Genomic DNA, 26,235 nt, shown 5'->3' with positions numbered 1-26,235 from the left:
TTTTTTTTGCGAGGGAGAGGGGTAGAGCAGGCAGCAGGGAGTGGGACTGAACAGGACAGGGCCTCAAGTTTCAAAACAAAAATTGGCCAGAGGCCAATGGGGCACAGGCCTTGTGTTTAAAAATAAATTTGGTGCTAAAGTGGGGTGTGGCATGACAGGCCCTGAAGTTTTACATTTTTTGAGGTAGGGTCGGATGGAGCCGACTTATACTTTTTTTTTCAGGGAGTGGAACAGTTGACAGGGACCGGGGCTGAAGAAGTGGGGTCAGAAGGAGACATTAAATATTGAGTGTGACTGGGGCTTAAAGGATTTTTTTTTTGACTTACAATTGATGCTTGCAGTGGGATGACAGGCACAGAGAGCTGTGGCCAGTAGAGGCATAATAGCTGGTGTGATGGGATGGGAAGGATCTACAACAACAACTAGTAGCGAGAGGGATAATTATAGTGCAGCCAAATGTTGACACTGTCCTATTGTAAATGTTTATATAGCGATTTAACAGTTTAAATGTTGACACACAAGCATTACTGAGAAATTATGACTCAGGAATTAAGGATAATTTGGACAGGAAGTGCAGGCAATACTTAATAATATACTAGTCAATCTTCCATGGCGTTAAACATGGGGAGTCTGCAGTTTTTAGGCAAACAGGTTTAAAGAATTAATTTGAGCAGAGATGGGGGTGCGGGGGAGGGAGGAGAAGATTGGGAGGAAGAGATAGGAAGGGAAGGTGGATGGAGAGGAGGGGGAAGGATGAGAGGGAGAATATTAACATGACCCCTTCCCCATCTACTTCCCCTTTTGAGCTACACATTTAGCCACTGTATCTTCCCTTCATCCTCCACTTCTTCACCCTTTCTATTCCCCATCCTCTCCTCCTCACTCGACTACTCCTCGCCCATACTTCCTCACGTCATTCACCCCTACTCCCTCCTCCACTTATTAGCAAAATCCCCATCCCGCTTTGCTGAGCTTTGGAGAAGAGATTGAAGTTTACTTTTCTCTCGCGTTGTATATGCTGTATGGTACATAGGAATAGGCCATTCAGCCCCTTGAGCCTGTTCTGCCATTCAATTCGATTATGGCTGATTTGTACCTCAAATTCATTCACCCGCCTTTGATCCATATCCCTTGATACCCATACCTAATAAAAATCTGTCAATCTCTGTCTTGAAAATTTCAATTGACCCACTATCCACAGCCTTTTGGGGAGGGAATTCCAAATTTCCACTACTCTTTGTGTGGAAAAAGTGCTTCCTGATTTCTTTCCGAAATGTCCTAGCTCTAATTTTAATACTGTGCCCCCTTGTTCTGGATTCCCCCAGCAGAGAGAATAGCTCTCTCTATTACCCTATTGAATCCTTTTATCACTTCAACTATTTACGAAAGGGAAATCGTGTTTGACAAATCTGTTAGAGTGTTTTGAGGTTGTAACTAGCAGAATAGATAGGGGGATGTGGTGTATTTGGATTTTCAGAAGGCATTCGATAAGCTGCCACACAAGAGGTTATTAAACAAAATTAGGGCTCATGGGATTGGGGGTAATATACTAGCATGAATTGAGGATTGGTTAACGGACAGAAAACAGAGAGTAGAAATAAATGAGTCATTTTCGGGTTGGCAGGCTGTAACTAGTGGGCTACCGCAAGGATCAGTGCTTGGGCCTCAGCTATTCACAATCTGCATCAGTGATTTGGAGGAACCAAATGTAATATATCCAAGTTTGCTGATGATACAGAACTGGGTGGGAATGTAAGTTGTGAGGAGAATGCAAGGAGGCTTCAAGGGGATATAGACAGGCTAAGTGAGTGGGCAAGAACATAGCAAATGGAATATAATGTGGAGAAATGTGAAGTTCTCCACTTTGGTAGGAGTAATAGAAAAGCAGAGTATTTTTTAAATGGTGAGAGATTGGAAAATGTTGGTGTTCAGAGGGACCTGGGAGTCCTTGTACAAGAATCACTGAAAGTTAGCATGCAGGTACAGCAAGCAATTTGGAAAGCAAATGGTATGTTGGCCTTTATTACAAGAAGATTTGAGTATAAGAGTAAAGACGTCTTACTGCAATTATATAGGGCCCTGGTGAGACCACACCTGGAGTATTGTGTACAGTTTTGGTCTCCTTACCTAAGGAAGGCTATACTTGCCATAGAGGGAGTGCAACAAAGGTTCACCAGACCGGTTCTTGGGATGGGGGGATTGTCCTATGAGGACAGATTGAGTAGACTAGGCCTATATTCTCTCGAGTTTAGAAGAATGAGAGGTGATCTCATTGAAACATACAAAATTCTTACAGGACTTGACAGGGTAGATACAGGGAGGATGTTTCCCCTGGCTGGGGAGTCTAGAACCAGGGGTCACAGTCTCAGAATAAGGGGTCGGCCATTTAGGACTGAGATGAGGAGAAATTTCTTCACTCGGAAGGTGGTGAATCTTTGGAATTCTCTACCCCAGAGGGCTGTGGCGGCTCAGTCATTGAGTATATTCAAGACAGAGATCGATAGATTTTTGAATATTAAGGGAATCAAGGGATATGGGGATAATGCAGGAAAGTGGAGACGAGGTAGAAGATCAGCCATAATCTTATTGAATGGCGGGGCAGGCTCGAGGGCCAAATGGCCTACTCCTGCTCCTAGTTCTTATGTTCTTATGTAACTAGATTACCTCTCAACCTTCTAAACTCAAGGGAATATAAGCCAAGTTTATGCAACCTATCCCCACAATTTAACCCTTTAAGCCCAGTATCATTCTGGTAGATCTGCACTGTATCCCCCTCCAGAATATATTTCCTGAGGTGCGGTGTGTAGGGTTCTCAAAATTCCCACATTCCCCAAAAGTTATGGATAAAGGGACCCTGTATGGACAAGGTATGGACAAGTTATTAAAAAGGGTACCCAAAATGGCTTCTGCAACTTCGTGACCAAAAGTACAGGATTTTAAAAGCAAGGCCCTGCAAAAAGGCAGGCACTTTTCAAAACCTGAAACGAAACCTAAAATGCATGAATCTGTGAAAGACTTTGTGAAGCCAGACAGCTAGGTAAACACAGAATATGCATTCATTCACCTTGGAACAGATCATGTCAGAATGGGCCTAACCGAGGCCATTAAGTTTCTGCATACATAATCGGTAACCGCTCACAGTAGCCATCAAGCCAGGATGAGGACAATTAAATTTCATAAATAACAAACCGCCAAGACATCGAAGCCATTAAACACGGAGACAACCACCCCAGAAATCGTTAAAGTAAATGGCTGTAATCATTTTGGACGAGCCCGCCAAAAGTTAGACAAAGGACTGACCTGATTTGGCGTGCAGATAAGGGATGAAGAACCGGGTATAATTGTAGGCCCACCGGTGGCCAAGGTCTCTTGACTCTCTCTCTCTTGCCTCTCTGGCTTGCTTCTCGACTTTTGTGCCCTGGCCTCATGGCAGGCTCTCTTCTCGCTCCCCGCGCCGCTCAACACCAAGGATGCCCATTACTACACCAAGGGCCGAACGCGGGAGGAGAACGAGACCCGATTCGAAAAGACACAGGACATACGGGGCCACAAGCGGGCAGATGAGACGAGACTAGACGAAGAAGACGGTAAACCGGTAAAGGCAGGGAAGGGCAGCGGAAAGACACGTTGGGGGACAAATGGCCTAGTTATAAGCTGGCGTTTGATGAATAAGTTGGCGTTTGAAGCATGGATAGCAGCGTCCATGAAGAATAAGTTGGTGTTCAAAGCATAGGTAGTAAAAGCATATTGACAATATAAACCGCCAACCGAGCCCCAACTGTTATAAAACCCGTCAGTGACTAAACCGCCCGAGGAAGAAGAAGACCCATCGCGACGAAGACGTTAACTGAGGAAAAGGAGGGTGCTTCGCATAAACAACTCCATTGCCACGCCCTGTGACCACGTGGCGACGAAGTACCCCAAAGGACAGCAAGAGCGGACCCCAAAACTCACAACCGTTAAAAGTTAACAGGTTTCAAATTGGTGAGCATAAATCCCTGGCCCCTCATAGCTTAATCTAGTTAGGTATAGGGGGTGGGATAAGGATAAGGGGATTTTAATGTGTTTGTTCCCTCGATGTGCCGTGTGTTCCCCATTCCCAAATAAGTGTATTATTTTTATATGCCTGTAATCATCTTAGTAATTCTCAGTATTGTGATCTTGTTTTGCCTTTAATAAAAATTATGGTTTTCTTGCACCGAATCACTTGTCTACTCGTTTTTCTGTATCGCCGCCTGTGCCTAAGTCCGGTGTCTAGAACCCAGGGGTGTGGGAGCGATTCAAACCGCTCAGACAGTCAGGGGCAGAGCTGACTGGGCACATGCCAAAACCCCCTACAGGTGCCCAAAACTGAACGCAGTACTCTAGATTTGATTTGACCAAGGCTCAGTACAACTGAGGCATAACTTCCTCTCCTTTGTATTCCAGAACCTCTGAGATAAAGGCCAACATTACAAGGATATTTTAGCCTTGGAGAGGATTCAGTGCAGATTCACCATGATACCCAGGCTTAAAGGGTTAAATTATGAGGACAAGCCCATTAGTCTTTTGATTAGTTATTGTACATGTGCACTAGAGTTTTGTGCCTGGACACCCAAATCCCTTTGCTCCTCCATAGTTCCTAAACTTGCCATTTAGAAAATATTCCGATTTGACTTTCTTGGATCCAAAGTGGATGACCTCACACTTCCACACATTGAACTCCACCTGCGACAGTTTTGCCCACTCACTTAAGCTGTCTATGTCCCTTTGTAGTGTCCTGCTCCCATCTACACAACTTGCTGTGCTTTCTAACTTAGTGTCTTCTGCAAACTTGGATATACAACTCTCTATTCCCTCATTCAAGTCATTGTTATATTGAGTGAAAAGCTGAGGCTGTGGTACAGTTCCCTGGGGAACTTGACACATCTCACTAATCAAAGTACATTCCCTTTTTCCCTACCCTCCTACCAAGTCACAAGGTTACCTCCAATTCCGCAAACTTTTATTTTTGCTGCTAATCTCTTCTGCAGAACCTTATCAAATGCCTTCTGGAAGTCCATATAGAAAACATCAATAGACACTCTCCTATACACCATGTTAATGACCACCTCAAAAAATTCAATTCGATTAGCCAGTCATGACCTGCCCATCACAAATCCATGCTGACTCTTGGATCAGCTTATACTTGTTCAAGTACTCAGTCACTCTGCCCCTGATGATAGATTCTAGTAATTTCCCTACAACTCATGTTAAACTGACAGATTTATAATTTCTTGGTTTCCCCCACCCCCTTAAATAATGGAGTGACATTTGCAATTTTCCAATCCAACGGCACAATTCCTGAATTTAGAGAGCTTTGGAAATTTTGACTTAACGCACCTGCAAGTTGCCCACCTGTTTCTTTTAATACCCTAGGGTGAAAACCATCAGGTCCTGGAGATTTGTCTATCTTAAGTCCCATTATTTTCTCCATTACTATTATCTTACTTATATTAAATTCAATAAGTTCTTCTGTTCCTCTGCTTGATGTATTTTTGGTTCCCTTGTTCTGCTGGTATTTTGTCATAACAACAGAAATGCTGGAAACACTCAGCAGGCCAGGCAGCATCCGTGGAGAGAGAAACAGAGTTAATGTTTCAGGTCGATGACCTTTCCTCTACTGTGTAAACAGATACAAAGTATTCATTTAACAAATCTGCCATTTTTAAATTACCCATTATATCATTTGCATCTGTCTTTAATGGGCCCACAGTATCCCTTACAACTCTCTCTCTCTCTTATATTTATTTAAAAAATATTTACTATTAGCTTTGATAAGCAAGTTCTTTTTCATGCTCCCTTTTTGCACCTCATTACTTTCTTTGTATCCCTTTGTTGCTTTTTATAGCTCTCCAAGTCTGCTGGATGGTATTAAATAACATTATTTTATCAATAGCTAGTATGGTCAGTACTCCATTACATTTTCATCTCTTACCCTTCTAAGCTGCACTTACCCCTTCCTATACCCACTTCTTCCTTCCTGCATTATCACTGTGTTGAAATCAAGACTGATTGCACATTCTCTGACTCAAATATTTTTGCAGGACCTAAAGACTGAAACTCCTTGTCTTTCTCAGTCTTTCCTTCTTGCAGCCTTCAGGTTTTTAAAAGACAAGTTTAGCATCACCTGAGTAATACTTTGTGATTTACCTTGTCCTTCCTTTGCTCTGCATTGGGCTTTTTTTTTTCAATTGGAAAAATGATACGGCACCAGGGGAAAAACTTGTCTGCATTGTTGCAAAAGTTTTGAGAGTATGTTTTTTGTTTAACATACTAAGATAGCTGAAATTTGCTGTTAAAACAGATGAGATTTGTAGAATTTGATTGACTATTTTGATCTAAATATGTATAAGTGTAACCCAGTGTTCTCAATGGAAAAAGGAAGGCTCAATGGGTGCAAAAGAAAGGTGATGGAGCTGGGAGAGAAACTGATATTTTTGGAGTTGTGCAACTCTTGTAAATAATAACGATGCTGACGAGATTTCTGCAATTCATATGATTTTTATATGCAAAGAAAAGATCCCATAGTGGTTTAAGATAGTTGGGTGGGCGAAAAAGATTTGCGCTATTTGTTATTTGTAGCAAAATTGTAAACATCTATGTAAAGAACACATTTACAGTCTTGCTATAAATATCAAGCAGCAGAAATGATCCCCCTTGGTGGCATCATACTTTCCAACAGGAAGTCTTGTCACTGGGGGTAGATTTTTTTTTTCCGATAAGCCACCTTAATTGCACTGTTATGGATAGTATTGTAGCTAAGCAGTTACTGAATATGCATGAATGGTTTTATAGGAAAAAGACAGAAAAGCATACACATTGAAGTTTGTGAATACCTTCAAGGAAAATCATTCAGGTAGCATTTTAGAGAGGATTTCATCACAGTTTTAAATTGTAACCATGTCATTTGGCTCTTAATATGAATAATTTAACACTTCGTTTCAATGTTGTTGCTGTTTATTCACCTTCATGTCCTGTGGGAACTCCAGCAGGATACAGCAGCTTTATTGTACATGGCATTCATACCGAATTTCTAGCTAGGAGTGGTAGTATAACCTTGGAGCAGTAACACATTTTAGTAGTTTTCATCAGTTAGAATGGTGTTGCTGGTAATAAATTTAAATGATTCAATGAGCAGATCTATTCAGCAAAGGAGTGATAATGATCATTTATATAATTCAGTATAAATTAATAAAAGACAGGTCTCCATTTAAGCTGCATTGTGAAGTTAATGTCCTTCCATGATGAAAATCTTGCAGCTGCTGTCTCACTTAATGCATTTCTGCTATTGAATCTCAGGCACAGCTTGTGGGTTGGAAGCTATTAAGGATTTGTTGGTTTTACTGTGTTTTGTGATACTTCAGCTGTCAATTTAGTACTTTTGTCATTAATAGGGCAACAGGTGGACCATCAGGTAGAAGTGGACATCGGATGGTTGCTTGTAAGAGACAGATCTTAGTGTTTGGCGGATTCCATGAGAGCACAAGGTAAGTTACACTTTGAAGGTGACTACAGTTCTAGGTAAAACATCTGTTTAACACACCAGTAGCAAAACCACTCAACGTTATGTATATTTATGAACTGAAGAAATTTACTAAGGATTCTTCATAGTTTCAGCATTGTCGAAGCTTCATTTCTTTTGGTCCATTCCACCACAAACTTAGATTTTCATAGTCTTTGTTCTGTAACAAAGACATATTAGAGGCTACAAGTGAAGTGAGAACTGGGAGTCTGATATGGAGTTGACATGAATGTTAAACAGCTTTGAGAATGGTGTATTAATTATTTGTAATGTGAGGCAATTGTCTTAGTATGTAAAGAATTGGTGTGTTTCATTTATCCACTGAGAATATTAAATTGCCCATAATTTATTTTATTCAGGTGTAACAACATCTTGCAAAGTACAGTAAAACATGAGCATAGAACTAACCAGGAAATAAACTACAAATATATACAAGGAATGTAGAACCACCAAATCACCTATAGAGTGCAATACCATCCATCTATGTGAGGAATTCCTTCAACAGATAAGGCTTACGTCACCATAATAATGAACACATCTGCATGGGTCTTGAGAGTCACCATCTTACAGTACCCGTTTTTTTGTAACCTAAATACTTATCTTAAAATAAACCACAGAAAATACTTCTAGTAAACAACCAGAACTTTTCTCAGCAGGGACCATTACACCCAGACACAATATATATATTTTTCTTTCATCATTGGAGACACTTGTTTTTATAAATTTCATTTTTGGAATGTGGGCTTTGCTGACAATGCCAGCATTTATTAGCCATCCCTAGTCATGGGTGATATAGAGTCATAGATTGACACAGCACAGAAAGAGGCCCTTCAGCCCATCGTGTCCACGCCGGCCATCAAGCCCAATCTATTCTAATCCCATTTCCCAGCACTTGGTCCATAGCCTTGTATGCTATGGCGTTTCAAGTGCTCATCCAAATGCTTCTTGAATGTTGTGAGGGTTCCTGCCTCTACCACCCTTTCAGGCAGTGAGTTCCAGATTCCAACCACCCTCTGGGTGAAAAAGTTTTTCCTGAAATCCCCTCTAAACCTCCTGCCCCTTACCTTGAAACTATGCCCCCTGGTTATTGACCCCTCTACTAAGGGGAAAAATTCCTTTCTATCTACCCTATCTATGTCCCTCATAATTTTGTACACCTCAATCAGGCCCCCCCTCAGCCTTCTCTGCTCTAAGAAAAACAACCCCAGCCTGTCCAGTCTCGCTTCATAGCTGAAGCACTCCAGCCCAGGTAACATCCTGGTGAATCTCCTCTGCACCCTCTCCAATGCAATCACATCCTTCCTATAGTGTGGTGACCAGAACTGCACACAGTATCCCAGCTGTGGCCTAACTAGCGTTTTGTACAGTTCCATCATAACCTCCCTGCTCTTATATTCTATGCCTTGGCTAATGAAGGCAAGTATCCCATATGCCTTTTTAACCATCTTATCTACCTGTCCTGCTGCCTTCAGGGATCTATGTACATGCACACCAAGGTCCCTCTGCTCTTCTGTTCTTCCTAGGATCCTACCATTCATTGTGTATTCCCTTGCCTTGTTAGTCCTCCCAAAATGCATCACCTCACACTTTTCAGGGTTAAATTTCATTTGCCACTGTTCTGCCCATCTGACCAACCCGTCTATATCGTCCTGTAGCCTGAGGCTTCCCTCCTCGCTATTTACCACTCCACCAATTTTCGTGTCATCTGCGAACTTACTGATCATACCTCCTACATTCATATCTAAATCATTAATGTACACTACAAACAGCAAAGGACCCAGCACCGATCCCTGCGGTACACCACTGGACACAGGCTTCCAGTTACAAAAACAACTTTCGACCATCACCCTCTGCCTCCTGCCACTAAGCCAATTTTGGATCCAATGTGCCAAATTGCCCTGGATCCCATGGGCTCTTACCTTCTTGACCAGTCTCCCATGTGGGACGTTGTCAAAATCCTTACTGAAGTCCATGTAGTCTACATCAACTGCACTACCCTCGTCCACACACCTAGTCACCCCCTCGAATAAATTCAATCAAATTGTTAGACATGATCTCCCCCTGACAAAGCCATGCTGACTATCCTTGATTAACCCTTGCCTCTTCAAGTGGAGACTAATTCTGTCCCTCAGAATTTTTTCCAATAATTTCCCTACCACTGATGTTAGGCTCACTGGCCTGTAATTCCCTGGTTTATCCCTACTACCCTTCTTGAATAATGGTACTACGTTAGCTGTCCTCCAATCCTCTGGCACCTCCCCTGTGGCCAGAGAGGTTCTGAAAATTTGTCAAGTGAGGATGGTGTGCCACTTGGGATGGGAACTTGGAGGTGATGGTGTTCCCATGCACCTGCTGCCCTTTTTCTTCTAGGTTTGGGAGGTGCTACCGAAGAAGCCTTAGCGAGTTGCTGCAGTGCATCCTGTAGATAGTGCGCACTGAAGCCATGGTACTCCAATGGAGGGAGTGGATGTTTAAGCCAGTGGATGTGGTACCGATCAGTAGGATTGCTTTGTTCTAGATAGTGTTAAGCTTCTTGAGTGTTATTGGATCTGCATCCATCTAGGCCAGTGGAGAGTATTCCATCACACTGCTGACTCGCGCCTTGTAGCTGATAGAGAGGCTTTAGGGAGCCAGGAAGTGAGCTACTTGCCACATTAGGGGCAGGGGAGAGACGAGTGAACAGGGAAATGAAAGAGATGGAAACAGAAGCGAAGGGAGCAAGAGAGAAGGAGACCGAACAATGGGACAAGAGAAAGATAGAAATTAAGGAAATGGAACTAGTGTCGTCCAATGACTCTTAAGTGTGAAATAGATTGGGAGTTGGACAGAGCATTTAATCATTATTTTGACTGAAAATCAATTTAGTCATATGTGACCCATTCCCTTGTTATTACACATGATTTGGCCCACTACCCCAACAAGTTGGATATCCCTGATATAGGGTACTCATTGCATGTGGAGTGTAACAAAAAAAGACTGTTAGATGACCTAGCTTGAGCATAGTCTTCATTCTTTGAGGGTGTTTATTCTGTCATGTGATAATTCCTGATGGAAATGCTCCAGACTTTGAATGGAGGAAAGAAAGGTCACATGATTCCTGCCCACATGGTCTCATAAAAGCTGGAATGTGAAAATGCTTTCAGCCGATCATGCTTATGCCTTCCATTGACTGTGTACTATCTATCTTATCACAGCTTTTTAAAAAATCCTGAGGGAATGTTCTTCATATAAGGATAGATGATATGATATTACTTCCTTGGGAGAAAGTAATTGCATTTATGAAAGAGACAGCTTATCTCAACTGACATTAATTGTGCAAGCCTCCTTCAGAATAAACAAATCCAGCACTTCCTTTGCCGTATCCTGCTTATATGACACATGCTTAATTTCTGTATTGTGTAGTTAAAAATTAACAATTTTTTTAATAGAAAGTATTGGTACATTTTGATGTATTTACTTCACACAGTATAGCAACACTAAAGTAGTAGCATTGAATGATTAGGGATAATTGTGCATACCATCAGTTGCTTTTTCGTTGCACAATTGAGGGATTGTGCAGTCATGACTGTTATCAGCCATGTGGCTTTCATTTGAAGTGCTTTTTATTTAGGTGGAAATTTTGCTACATCACATTTTTTGTGCACGTTTTAATTCTCATATGCCTGTAACTGATTCTCAATAAAGCTCAGGGTTGTCACTAGGATTTTTAAGACTTCTCAATCAGATAGTTGAAGACGTTATTGTATTTTCGTGATATATAAATTAAGCCTTAAAATACCATCAAAATATAAGGTGTTAATTCCTTTGATTGGGAAGAATATTTAAAAAAAATTAAGCACAATCCATACTTCCCTTTCACCCAGCCCCTGTGAGTTCAAAAAGTGGTTAAGTTTACAGTTATCCCAGGAACATTTTAAAATTCGAGAATGCTGTTCCAACTTTCGGACAATGCGACAAGAATGAAGATGACCCCAAAAATTAGGACATTCCAATTATATCTGGATAATTGAGAGGTATGGAGGTTATGCATACTGTGCAGCATGAATAAAATTTTTCTATAATCTACATTGATAGTAATGCGGACATGGTTGATTCATGGTCCTTAGCAAGCGTGAAATCCCTAAGTTATAGAATGATTTCAGTTTCACAAAAGTATGGAGGCGTTCTACTTCCAGTAGTATTAGATTGAATGTTTTTCAATCTTTGTAGTAATAGGAATATCACACTATTGTTAAGGTATATGGGGCCATGTTGACATTGATACTCAGTGAACCTTGTGACAGCTTTGACTTTTATGAAACTCTATGCAGGTCATTTCTAAGTATTTTTCTATTTACAGTGCCATTTTCTATTTTCATTCTCATTACATTTGTATTGTTTAATCTTGAAATTTACAAAACTTTTTCTTTTCAACAAAGAATTCACAAATGTAATTATAAATACAAAAGTAATGGAAAATATTACACTAATTAAAAGGGTTAACTGCTCACCATTTAGACAGAAAAGGTTTAATAACAATTTTTTGTTTCAGGGATTTTGTTTATTATGGTGACGTTTACTCCTTTAACCTGGATACATTCACATGGTCAAAGTTATTTCCATCCGGGACCGGTCCATGCCCTCGTTCAGGCTGTCAAATGGCTTCCACTCCAGATGGCAACATAGTAATTTATGGAGGTTATTCAAAACAGGTAATTTATTCACTTTAAGGGCTCTTATGTTTGTTCAGTTTAGCATAAAATAACATAAGAGATGGTTATATAACAGTAACAACTGTCTTGAAGAATTTATAGATATCTAAAGTAATTTTCTTTTGACTGATTTGCTTAGAAATGTTTGATTAGGACATAAATATTTATTGTGTCACAGTTGGGATTCTAGATATCTCAAAAAGAATCAAATTTCACAGTCGTCACTGATGATTTTTGATATTTTCACCAACATTTTGAATGTACTGGTAGGTAGTTAATAGCCTTGGGAAATCTGATAAGGCCATTAGGGAAGGGAAATATAGTAAGCTTGGGGAAAGCAGCAGTCACCTTGGGTTAGGAATCGATTGATGCTTTCAGAAAATAATAGGCTTTCCTGGTTAGAATTAGTTGTTTATTTTAGTTATTGGTAGCATTTGAGTCATTCTTTGTGCAGCAGTATTGTTAGGCTCACCCCATAGTTAACTTAATTAAAGCATCGAGCACTTGTGCGATACAGACATGATGTAAAGTCCCAGCAAATCTCAGCTGGGTTAGTGGTAGGAGGTCTACACTTGGCTTCAGTGTTCCCGAGTTAGGCAAGGACACAACAAAGGATATGGGCCCTGACAACATCGCTACTGTAGCACTGAAGACCTGTGCACCAGAGCTAGCCGCTCCCCTAACCAAGCTTTCCGGTACAGCTATGATGCTACAATCTACTTGACATTGCGGAAGACAAGATAAATGTAATCCTGTTGTTGCCCTCCCCATCAACAGTAAAATGATGGAAGGAGTTATCCATTGTGCCATTCAGCGATACCTACTCACCAATAATTTGAAATAATGGAGATGGTTGATGAAGGTAGTGCAGTTGAAGTGTATATGGACAAAGGAGGAGGTTGTAGAGAAATTAGATAGCATAAAAATAAATAAAGAGGAGGCAGCGCTCAAAATGGAAAGGTCACCCGGTCCGGATGGGATGCATCCTAGGTTGCTGAGAGAAGTAATGGTGGACATAGTGAAGGCTCTGATCACAATCTTCCAATCCCCCCTTAGATATGGGAGTGGTGCTAGGCGACTGGAGGATTGCAAATGTTACATCCCTGTTCAAAAAAGGGGAGCGGGATAAACCAGGTAGCTACAAGCCAATCAGCCTAACGTCAGTGGTGGGAAACTTTTAGAGACAATAACTTGGGACCAAATTAATTCTCACTTGGAAAAACATGGGTTAATCAGTGACAGCTTTGTTAAAGGCAAATTGGGATTGGCTAACTTGATTGAGTTGTTTGAAGTAATGGAGAGGGTCGATGAGGGTAGTACAGTTGATGATGTATATATGGACGTTAAAAAGACATTTGATAAAGTGCCACATAATAAACTTGTTAGCAAAATTGAAGCCCTTGGGATGAAAGCGGCAGTGTGGATACAAAATTAGCTAAGGGACAGAAAGCAGAGAGTAGTAGTGAACTGTTGTTTTTCAGACTGGAGGGAAGTATATAGTGGTGTTCCCCAGGGGTTGGTATAAGGACCACTGCTTTTTGATATATATTAATGATCTGGACTTGGGTATACAAGGCATAATTTCAAAGTTTGCAGATGATATGAAACTTGGAAATGTAGTAAACAATGAGGCGAATAATAGCAGATTTCAGGAGGACATAGACTGTTGCCCTTGACATCAAGGCAGCATTTGACCGAGTGTGGCATCAGGGAGCCCTAGTAAAACTGAAGTCAATGGGAATCGGGGCGGGGGGGAGGGGGAAAATGCTCCATTGGCTGGAGTCATACCTCGCACAAAGGAAGATGGTTGTGGTGGTTGAAAGTCACTCATCACAGCCCCGGGACATCGCGGCAGGAGTTCCTCAGGGCTGTATCCTAGGCCCAACCATCTTCAGCTGCTTCATCAATGACCTTCCCTCCAACATAAGGTCAGAAATGGGGATGTTCGCTGATGACTGCACAGTGTTCAGCACCATTCACAACTCCTCAGATAATGAAGCAGTCCATGCCCGCATGCAACAAGACCTGGATGATGTTCAGGCTTGGGCTGATAAGTGGCAGGTAACATTCGTGCCACAGAAGTGCCAGGCAATGACTATCCCCAACAAACGAGAGTCTAACCACCTCCCCTTGACATTCAACGGTATTACCATCGCTGAATCCCCCACCATCAACATCCTGGGGGTCACCATTGACCAGAAACGTAACTGGACCAGCCACACAAATACTGTGGCAACAAGAGCAGGTCAGAGGCTAGGTATTCTGCAGCAAGTGCCTCACCTCCTGACTCCCCAAAGCCTTTCCACCATCTACAAGACACAAGTAAGGAGTGTGATGGAACACTCTCCACTTGCCTGGATGAGTGCAGCTCCAACAACACTCAAGAAGCTCGACACCATCCAGGACAAAGCAGCCTGCTTGATTGGCACCCCATCCACTACCTTAAACATTCACTTCCTCCACCACTGGCGTACTGTGGCTGCAGTGTGTACCATCTACAAGATGCACTGCAGCAACTCGCCAAGGCTTCTTCAGCAGCACCTGCCAAACCCGCGACCTCTTCCACCTAGAAGGACATGGGCAGCAGGCGCATGGGAACACGACCACCTCCAAGTTCCCCTCCAAGTCACACACCATCCTGACTTAGAAATATATCGCCGATCCTTCATTGTCGCTGGGTCAAAATCCTGGAACTCCCTACCTAACAGCACTGTGGGAGTACGGACTGCAGCGGTTCAAGAAGGCAGCTCCACCACCTTCTCGAAGGCAATTAGGGATAGGCAATAAATGCTGGCCTTGCCAGCAACGCCCACATCCCATAAACAAATTTTAAAAAGGACCACTGCTTTTTGATATATATTAATGATCTGGACTTGGGTATACAGGGCATAATTTCAAAGTTTGCAGATGATATGAAAGTCGGAAATGTAGTAAACATTGAGGCGAATAATAGCAGAATTCAGGAGGACATAGACTGTTGAAATGGGCAGAGACATGGCAGATGAAATTTAACACAGAGAAGTGTGAAGTGTTGCATATTGGAAGGAAGAATGAGGAGAGGCAATATAAACTAAATGGCACAATTTTAAAGGGGGTGCAGGAACCGAGAGACCTGGGGGTTTATGTACAGAAATCTTTGAAGGTGGCAGGAGAAGTAGATAATCCTGCTAAAAAAGCATAGGGGATCCATGGCTTTAAAAATATAGGAATAGAGTACAAAAGTAAGGGAGTTATGCTGAACCTTTATAAATCACTAGTTAGGCCTCAGCTGGAGTATTGTGTCCAATTCTGGGCACCACATTTTAGGAAAGATGTCAAGGCCTTAGAGAGGGTGCAGAGGAGATTTACTAGAATGATACCAGGAATGAAGGACTTCAGTTGCATGGAATGACTGGAGAAATTATTTTACACAGTGAGTTATGATGATCTGGAATGCACTACTTAACAGTGTGGCGGAAGAAGTTACAGTAGTAGCTTTCAAAAGGAATTGGATAAATACTTGAAGGGGAGAAAATTACAAGGCTATGGGCAAGGAGCAGGGGAGTGGGACTAATTGGATACCTCTTTCAAAGAGCCAGTGCAGGCATGATGGGCCAAGTGGCGGCCTCCTCTGCTGTAAGATTCTATGATTATGCTCAACCTTTATAAATCACTGGTTAGACCTCAGCTGGAGTATTGGGCTGAATTTTGCCAGTGCTCGGAGGGTGGGTTCAGAGGCGGGTCAGCTGTCAAAATAGCAAAGATTGACAGCGGGTAGGGAACCCGCTGTCAACCCACCTCCACGCAAGTCTCCCAGTTGTCAGGTCTGTCGGCGCTGAACTGACCTGACACCAAGCAGCGGGATAGGCAATTCACATCAGTAAATGGGTTGTTAACATCCAATTAACTGTTATTTTAAGCCTACATTTCAATTTTACGTGCTCCTCCACGGATTACCCGCTGCTCAGGGAACACATCAGGTCAACATGTCGTGAGTGGATTCAGAATTGAATTATCTCATGACCTGACAGCTGCCAAAGTTGTATAAAAGATCCCATGTTACAGCTGTTCACTTTCAAAGCTCAGAAACTGTTGGCTACTGCATTTGGAAGACTTATTGAACGTTCTACAGCTTGCAAGTGTTTGGAGCCAACTCTCTATCCAGTGCCACACAAATAACCTCCCAGAGATGTTGGAGAACATAGGGTCTGATGAGAGGGAGGAACGTTGGAGAACATAGGGTCTGATGAGAGGGAGGAACTGAAAGAAATCAGTATTTGTCGGGAAATGGTGTTAGGGAAATTGACGGGATTGAAGGCCGATAAATCCCCAGGGCCTGATAATCTACATCCTAAGGTACTTAAGGAGGTGGCCCTAGAAATAGTAGATGCATTGCTGATCATCTTCCAAAATTCGCTGGAATCTGGAACGGTACCCATGGATTGGGGGGTAGCTAATGTTACCCCACTATTCAAAAAGGGTGGTAGAGAGAAAGCGGGGAATTACAGACTGGTAAGCCTGACATCGGTAGTGGGGAAAATGCTAGAGTCCATTATAAAGGATGTAATAGCTGAGCACTTGGAAAACAGTGACAGGATCGGACAAAGTCAACATGGATTTACAAAAGGTAAATCGTGCTTGACTAATCTACTGGAATTTTTTGAGGATGTAACTGGGAAAATAGGTAAGGGAGAACCAGTAGATGTGGTGTATTTGGACTTTCAAAAGGCTTTCGATAAGGTCCTGCATAAGAGATTAGCGTGTAAAGTTAAGGCACATGGGATTGGGGGAAAGGTATTGACTTGGATAGAGAACTGGTTGGCGGACAGAAAGCAGAGAGTAGGAATTAACGGGTCTTTTTCCGAGTGGCAGGCAGTGACTAGTGGGGTACCGCAGGGATCGGTCCTTGGACCCCAGCTATTCACAATATACATTAATGATCTAGATAAGGGAACTAGATGTAATATCTCCAAGTTTGCAGACGACACAAAGCTGGGTGGGCGTGTGTGCTGCGAGGAGGATACCGAGAAACTCCAGGATGATTTGGACAGGTTGGGTGATTGGGCAGAAGCGTGGCAGATGCAATATAACGTGGATAAATGCGAGGTTATCCACTTTGGTGCCAAAAACAGAAAGGCAGACTATTATCTGAATGGCAGTAGATTGGGAGAAGGGGAAGTGCAACGAGACCTGGGTGTCCTTGTGCACCAGTCGCTGAAGGTAAGCATGCAGGTGCAGCAGGCGGTGAAGAAGGCAAATGGTATGTTGGCCTTCATAGCGAAAGGGTTTGAGTACAGGAGTAAGGATGTCCTGCTGCAGTTGTATAGGGCCTTGGTGAGACCACACCTTGAGTACTGTGTGCAGTTTTGGTCGCCTTACCTGAGGAAGGATGTTCTTGCCATGGAAGGAGTTCAGCGAAGATTCACAAGGCTGATCCCTGGGATGGCAGGAATGACGTATGAGGAGAGATTGGATCGATTGGGCTTATACTCACTGGAGTTTAGAAGAATGAGAGGGGATCTCATCGAAACTTATAAAATTCTGACAGGTCTGGACAAACTAGATGCAGGTAGAATGTTCCCGATGGTCGGAGAGTCCAGAACCAGGGGTCATAGTCTAAGGATAAGGGGTAAGCCATTTAGGACAGAGATGAGGAAGAATTTCTTCACCCAGAGAGTGGTGAACCTGTGGAATTCTCTACCACAGAAGGCGGTTGAGGCCAAGTCTTTAAATATATTCAAGAAGGAGTTAGATATATTTCTTAGAGCTAAAGGTATCAAGGGATATGGGGAGAAGGCAGGTACGGGGTACTGAGTTTGGATGATCAGCCATGATCTCATCGAATGGCGGAGCAGGCTCGAGGGGCCGAATGGCCTACTCCTGCTCCTATCTTCTATGTTTCTATGTCTATTGGAACAACCTCTCTCATCATTGACAGATTGCTTCTGTCATCTGAACCTCACCTGCCATCTATTCCATCAGCATTGGTGCCCTTGAAAATATTTCACCTTGGTCCTCAAAATCCCACCTAGATCAGCCCCAACGCTAGCATCACCGCGCACACCAGCAGCAACAACAACACCAGCCTTCTCCGCAATCAGCTGATGCTGCACAGGGCATCAGCACCCGACCACATTGCTGCCCAGGACACCAGGGATGGCCTCACCATGGCCAGATTTACTTCACTTGACACTGCACACCCTGGATGCCAATGATGCGCCAGGTTGGCACCACCCCACACCAACACCTTTAAGCATCGCTACAATGGCCAAGCCATTCCTTTCACACTCATCGCCATTGCGGGGGTGGGGGGCTACCCTTATGTCTCCCCATTCACTGCAACTCACTAAGCCACTTCCAAAGGTGCACACAAATCTGTCCAAGAACGCAAAATGCTGATAATAAAGGTTTCAATGTTTTGACAGCACATTACCAGAAACTTCACATGAACATTGGCTAAACCACCCAAGTGCCTACACTTGTGTGTTGTTAGTTGGTATGCTTGCAGTAGGATGAGGGTGAGTGTGAGGGGTGGCTAGTGAAATGGGGAAGTGATAATGTAGATAGAGAGGGATGGGTGGAGGTGCCAGGTGAGTTGGTGTGAGTAAAGATGTGCAGGAGTAGGGTAGGGAAGGCAGAGTGATGTGGATGTGATGAGTGGCACTGCAGGATGAGGTTGAGTGTGGCTTGGCAGTAACGCTTCATGATCTACTGGAATCATTGAAAGGTTTGCGCCACTGCAGCCTGGTCCTCCTGATGACATCCCTGCTTGTGCCCTCCTGTGCAATGTGCAACCAGGCTGCGTTGGTCTCTTGAGGAGGTCTCCTCCGCCCATGGGAAGGAAAGAGAACCTCCCTGTGCACTGTGACTCCATATGGAGAGAGTCATGGGAGAGCCTGGGTGCAACCGTGCACCTTTGAGCAGTGCTTGTCAGTGTTTGCAGCACCTCAATGCTGTAGAGCACTGAAAGCAGAACTGTCAAAATCAATTTAGACATGGCCCCTTTAAGGAAACCAGCTGATGATGCGTCACCAAATGACGTCATCAGACCTGCTTCCTTTTAGTTGGCCGGGAACCTCGCAGGGTGGGCTTAACAAAACCAATCAATGTAAAACCACTTGGAGAGTGTGGACTGCGGGCTGGGACCGTGACACTGACCCTGTCTGCCCCGGACCCGCCTCGATTGGCGAAATCACGGCCATAGTGTCCAATTCTGGGCACCGCATTATAACAAGGATGTCAAGGCATTGTAGAAGGAACAGAGGAGAGTTACCAGGGACTACAGTTATGTGGAGAGACTGGAGAAGCTGGGATTGATCTTAGAGCAGACAAGGTTAAGGGAAGATTTAATAGAGGTGTTCAAGATTATGAAGGAGTTTGATAGAGTAGTTAGGGAGAAACTGTTTCTCCTGACAGGGGGATCGATAACCAGTGGACACAGATTTCAGATAATTGGCAGAAGAACCAGGGGGTAGATGAGAATTTTTTTACGCAGTGAGTTAGTATGATCTGGAATGCACTGCCTGAAAGGGTGGTAGAAGCAGATTTTCAAACTTTCAAAAGAGAATTGGATATATACTTGAAAGGAAAAAAAATCAAGGCTATGGGGAAAGAGCATTGGAGTCGGACTAATTGGATAGCTCTTTCAAAGAGCCAGCACTGGCACAATGGGCCGATTCTGTGATAACCTGCTTACAAATCTCAGTTTGGTTCTGCAAGAATCACATCCTTGATCCAGACATGGACATAGAGCTGAATGCCAGAGGGGGAAACCTTAAGGCAAAATTCAACTGATTATGGCACCAAGAGAGGCCCTAGCAAAACCAAACTCATTTGATGCACTCGTAATGATTTTACATTTAAAAAAAAAATCTACTATAAGTTTTGGCTGCCACTAGATGGCTTTAGCCCATATCTGTCTCTGCAGTGGTGTGTTTTGAGCAAGTCAACAATATTTAGGGAAAATAACCTCAAAAAATCTAGGAAGATATGTTGATATCCAGTCATACTTAAAAGGGGAATTGTTCTTGTGAAAACCATTCTTTGGGGACTAAAAATAGCTAGAGAGATAGTTGGCATCTTTGTCATAATTAAATCTGCAAGTGACTTAATGCATTTCAAAGGATTTTATGCTATTATATGACCATACGTGTGTCAAGAAATGATTTTAAAAGGGCCCCACTATTATTGAAATTTATTGCACAATATATCTTTGAAAATTGTGAACACATTATTGTTTTATTTGTACAAGATGATAGAGCAAAATACATTGTCACATACTAATGTATGTCTTCGGGTTTGTTTACCATCTTTGGTCAAAATATTAGAACAAAAGTATTTGATTATGAGTGAAATAATACTATTATTTGCTACCTTATTCACAATCTTGCACAAATCTCAGACGTTGTCGTTCTACCTTTAAAAGCAACCTCTGATCCAGCCATCTAAACAAAATGAACCTATGTCTGCTCGTCTTGAGCTTATTGTTTTGATCAGCCCACGATAGGAAAGGGTTAATTCTGAGTATATGAAAAAACATCCCCAAGAGCTTAGTTTATTTAGATCGTCATACTGATGGTCCCTCTCTGTAGGCCGCGGTTTCATACGCAAGACCTTAGAAACCACAGGTGAAATCCCAGTTACAGTTATCAGCTTTACATGTGATAGAACTGACAGAAGGTAACAGCAGGTGTTAGTCATTGTACATCTTAATGATGACACAGTTGCAGAACCTCCTGCCATTTCCAATTGGGCTCAAGTACTTGCTCATTAACCTTTTAACATTGTATATATTTACGTATTTTAGCCTTAATATCTTTGTTTTCCAATTAGCTGCTCTACATTGGTGAACAAAATTAGCATGATAGTAGGATAAGGCAGAACATTTTTTTATATATTCGTCTATGGGATGTGGGTGTCGCTGGCAAGGCCAGCATTTATTGCCCATCCCTAATTGCCCTTGAGAAGGTGGTGGTGAGCCGCCTTCTTGAACCGCTGCAGTCCGTGTGGTGAAGGTACTACCACAGTACTGTTAAGTAGGAGTTCCAGGATTTTGACCCAGCGACGATGAAGGATTGGTGATATACTTCTAAGTCAGGATGGTGTGGAACTTGGAGGTGATGGTGTTCCCATGCACCTGCAGCCCTTGTCCTTCTAGGTGGAAGAGGTCGCGGGTTTGGGAGGTGCGGCCAAAGAAGCCTTGGCGAGTTGCTGCAGTGCATCTTGTAGATGGTACACACTGCAGCCACGGTACGCCAGTGGTGGAGGGAGTGAATGTTTAAGGTGGTGGATGGGGTGCCAATCAAGCAGGCTGCTTTGTCCTGGATGATGTCGAGCTTCTTGAGTGTTGTTGGAGCTGTACTCATCCAGGCAAGTGGAGAGTATTCCATCACACTCCTTACTTGTGCCTTGTAGATGGTGAAAAGGCTTTGGGGAGTCAGGAGGTGAGACACTCGCCGCAGAATATCCAGCCTCTGGCCTGCTCTTGTTGCCACAGTATTTATGTGGCTGGTCCAGTTAAGTTTCTAGTCAATGGTGACCCCCCAGGATGTTGATGGCGGGGGATTTGGCGATGGTAATGCCATTGAATGTCAAAGGGCGGTGATTAGATTCTCGCTTGTTGGAGATAGTCATTGCCTGGCACTTCTGTGGCACGAATGTTACCTGCCACTTATCAGCCCAAGCCTGAACGTCGTCCAGGTCATGTTGCATGCGGGCATGGGCTGCTTCATTATCTGAGGAATTGTGAATGGCGCTGAACACTGTGCAGTCATCAGTGAACATCCCCATTTCTGACCTTATGTTGGAGGGAAGGTCATTGATGAAGCAGCTGAAGAACATGAATGCAACTCTAGCATAGTGGGAAATATGTCCTCTTACTGAATATTTTGAAGGTCACAAGTGAAAGAGAGATGAACTCGAGTCGCCAGCACAAAGTATTTAAGTTCCATTAGTGCTGTGAAAATTCACATATGCTCTGTAAAGAATTATGACAAAGGCCGTCTGTGTGAGATGACACTACATTAATGAGTCATGAATCCATAAAGAGTATTAATGAGTTCAGAATTAAGGTTTCTAGATTTTGATACTACATTTTTGAAGATTTTCATTTATTTTAGCCATTTTTAGCTGAGTTGATGTGACATTTTTTTTCTCTTGATTTCAGTCTTTTATTGGTGTCAAAATAAACATCAACTTTAATATTTTCCCTTTACTGAGGCACGGAGGAGAGAGGAAGTTTTAATTAAACAAGGTTGTATGGCAAAATACAGCAGCTTTTACAAACCAGCATATTCCGCAAATATTGCGGTCCTGTATGTGGGTCCAGAAGCAAAGTTTTAATTGTTTGATTTTGGAGGCTGGATTTTTACTTACCATTAAAGAAGTTACTTGAGTCTTAATTTAAATTATTGATCTTGGCCTTCATACTCATATAATCAATAACTTCTGGACTCACTCACCCGCCACACCTGTCTCCGAACCTGGACATCAGTTTGTCGATGCTCCAAACTGACTCCACCCTACCCACGTCAACTTTATATCACCACAGGACCTCTGACTTTAGCTCTGGACTCCCTTCTACTGTCTCCTCTCTGTTCCCCACTTATTACCAGGACATATCTATCCTAACTTGAGTTTCCCCGTATCCATTCGGGTGTGCGTTTTGACTGCCGCTCCGGACCCGAACCCATCATTTTTATTATCTCTTTTTTTTCTTCTTTTCTCTTTACTCCTCCTAGGCTCCTCTCTCCTGCCTCTATCCATTTCTTCCCTCTTGGGTACTCTGTCCTCCCAAATACCTACCCCAACCCTTCACAACTCATAAGAACATAAGAAATAGGAGCAGGAGTAGGCCATATGGCCCCTCGGGCCTGCTCCGCCATTCAATAGGATCATGGCTGATCTGAATCTAGACTCATGTCCACTTCCCTGCCCTCTCCCCGTAACCCCTAATTCCCTTATCTGCTAGGGAAATGTCTATCTCCATTTTAAATTTATTTAATGTTGCAGCTTCCACAGCTCTCTGGGGTAGCAAACTCCATAGATTTTCTACATTGCTGCCGCCGTCCCAGGCATGACTCCCTCTTTGATAAGCCTACAGCTTCTTTCTTTGCCTCTCTTGGCTTCCTCTGAAGAGCCCATCGAGGCACTCGTCCCTGCCTCCTTACGAGCATCAACACCAACTACTCACTAGCCGACCTTCCCATCCAGTGCGCCCGCTGGGGGTGAATCTTGCCAATCTCCTTCCCGTCCCACTCACCCCTCCCAATGCTGACCCTGTGGACTCTGCCAGCGGATCGGCTATCAGCGCCCCTCTCCACATCTCCCTCCAGAATGTCCGTTCACTTGTGAACAAGGCCCTTGCCATCCATGAGCTTATTGTAGATGATTGCTTTGACATCATCGCCATGACTTAGCTGACAGATGATGACACCTTCCCCCTTAATGAAGCCTCCCCTCCTGGCATTACCTTTCACCACTTGCCCTTCCTGAACCGCCGCGGTGGCAGTGTAGCTCTTATCACCAAATCACACCTTGGTTTGTCCCCCTACTCCTTTAGCACCTTCTTTGAGCATCTCAACTTGTTCCCTCCCTCTCGCCTCTCATTTAAAATCCTTGTACTCTACTGCCCACCCAAGTACCACGCCAAGATATCTTCACTGCTTTCTTTCCTCACCATCTGCACCGAGCGACTTCTCATCTTCGTTGATTTCAACCTCCATCTCAACTCATCATGCTCTCTCTCCTTTGAGTTCACTGCCCTCCTATCCTCCCTTAATCTATCCCTCCCTATTACCTCCCCAATCCATATTCATGGCCACCCCCTCAGTCTTGCCATCTCACATGGCCTCTACTCCCACCGTGTCAATCACAGATAAGGCTATCTCTGATCACTTCCTTGTATCGCTCTGCACCCACACTCCATTCCCCCCCAACCTCACTTCCATCTGTGTCTGCCCCTGGAAAAACTCTCCCCCAAGTCACTTACAGCTGCACGTACAAATTCCCAAATGTCTTGCATTTGGACCTCCATTCACCATGACATTTCTGCAGGTACAGATCTGCTCAATCAGACCCTCACCTTCACCTTTGATGCCCTGGTCCTCATTAAAACCATTACTCTCACTCACCCTGGTCATTCCCTCGGTAGGGCCCTCATCTCCACTCTCTTAAGTCCAAGGGACGCGGACTTGGAACATTTATAGCGGAAAACTGGTTCAGCCATTCATCGCCAAATCTGGCTGGATCCTGCTCTCCTCGGCCAAAACTGCTCACTATTCCAGGATCAACCTGGAATGCAAAGATAACCCCCGGCTTCTCTTCACTACAATCCGTCGTCTTAAATTGCTTTCCCCTGTCTCCTCCACCCTCACCTCCATAGGAACAGGAGTAGGCCACTTCCGCCATTCAGTGAGATCATGGCTGATCTGTAAACTAACTCGATATACCTGCCTATGCCCCATATGCCTTAATACCTTTGGTTAACAAAATATCAATCTCAGATTTAAAATTAACAGTTGACCCAGCATCAATTGCCATTTTCAAAAGAGAGTTCCAAACTTCTGCCACCCTTTGCATGTAGAAATGTTTCCTAATTTCACTCCTGAAAGGTCTGGCTCTAATTTTTAGACTATGCTCCCTAGTCCGAGAATCCCCAACCAGTGGAAATAGTTTCTCTCTATCTACCCTATCAGTTCCCCTTAATACCTTGAAAACTTTGATCAAATCACCCCTGAATCTTCTAAATTCAACAAGTATGAGGAGCTCATGGACTTTTCTGTCACTAAGATTGAAACCATCCGTTCAGCTGCCTCTGCCGCTTCCCTCCCTTTCCCTAGCCCCCCGGGCCAAACTTCCCCCAAGGTTCCCCCCGCCCTAGCTGTGAATTTGCATCTTTCTCCAGTTTCTCCCCTATCTCCCCTCATGCCCTATCTGAGCTCATCTTGCCCATGAGACCCACCTCCTGCTACCTTGACCCTATTCCCACCAAACTGCTGAAAACCCAACTTCCCTTCTGGCCCCCATGTTAGCTGATATTATTAATGATTCCCTCTCCTCAGGTATTGTCACCCTCCCCTTCAAATTTGCCGTCATCACCACTCGCCTCAAAAAAGCCACCCTTGACCCCATTGTCCTTGCAAACTACCTCCCCATCTCCAATCTCCCTTCCCTTTCCAAAGTTCTTGAAATCCATGCCTATCTTTTCCGCAGCTCCATGTTTGAATCCCTCCAATCGGGTTTCCGCCCCTGCCATTGTACTAAAACGACCCTTATCAAAGTCATTAATGACATCTTATGTGACTGTGACCATGATAAACTGTCCCTCCTCTTTCTTCTCGTCCTGTTTGTAGCCTTTGGCACGGTTGACCACACAACCCTCTTCCAACACCGCTCCTCCGTCGCCCAGCTGGGTGGGACTGTCCTCGCCTAGTTCCATTCTTAACTATCCATTCGTAGCCAGAGAATCACCTGCAATGGCTTCTCTTCCCACTCCCGCACCATAACCTCTGGACTCCCCCAAGGATCTATCCTTGGCCCCCTCCTATTTCTCATTTACATGCTGACCCTTGGCGACATCATCCGAAAACATGCTCGGTTCCACATGTACGCTGATGACATCCAGCTCTACCTCACCACCACCTCTCTTGACCCTGCCACTGTCTCTGATTTGTCACACTGCTTGTCCGACATCCCTTGTGGGATGAGCAGACAGCTCCTCCAATTAAATTTTGGGAAGACCAAAGCCATTGTCTTTGGTCCCCGCCACACATATCGTTCCCTAGCCATCGACTTCGTCCCTCTCCCTGGCAACCGTCTGAGGCTGAACCAGATTGTTCGCAACCTTGGTGTTGCATTTGACCCCGAGGTGAGCTTCCGACTATAGATCCGCTCCATCACCAAGACCACCTACTTCCACTCCGCCCCTGCCTCAGCTCATCGGCTGCTGAAACCCTGATGCCTGCCGTTGTTACCTCTCGACTTGACTCTTCCAATGTTCTCCTGGCCGTCCTCCTGCCTTTC

General features: G+C 43.7%; 1 protein-coding gene across 3 annotated transcripts in view; it reads left to right on the top strand.

Annotated features, from left to right (window-relative positions):
• The window catches only part of klhdc4 (kelch domain containing 4), a 99,352-nt gene that overhangs the window by 46,644 nt on the left and 26,473 nt on the right, over window positions 1-26,235 (top strand). For all 3 annotated transcript variants that reach the window (XM_085991598.1, XM_085991596.1, XM_085991597.1), the window contains exons 6-7: window positions 7,416-7,508; window positions 12,075-12,234. In XM_085991598.1, the coding sequence (XP_085847724.1) occupies window positions 7,416-7,508; window positions 12,075-12,234 (253 nt within the window). The remainder of the gene's footprint in view (window positions 1-7,415; window positions 7,509-12,074; window positions 12,235-26,235) is intronic.

The sequence above is a fragment of the Somniosus microcephalus genome, chromosome 6 (genome assembly GCF_052327205.1).
Source record: "Somniosus microcephalus isolate GS21.2 chromosome 6, FLI_Smic_1.0, whole genome shotgun sequence".
Classification (NCBI taxonomy): Eukaryota; Metazoa; Chordata; class Chondrichthyes; order Squaliformes; family Somniosidae; genus Somniosus; species Somniosus microcephalus.
Note: the sequence above shows the minus strand (reverse complement) of the source record. Positions and strands in the feature narration are given on the sequence as shown.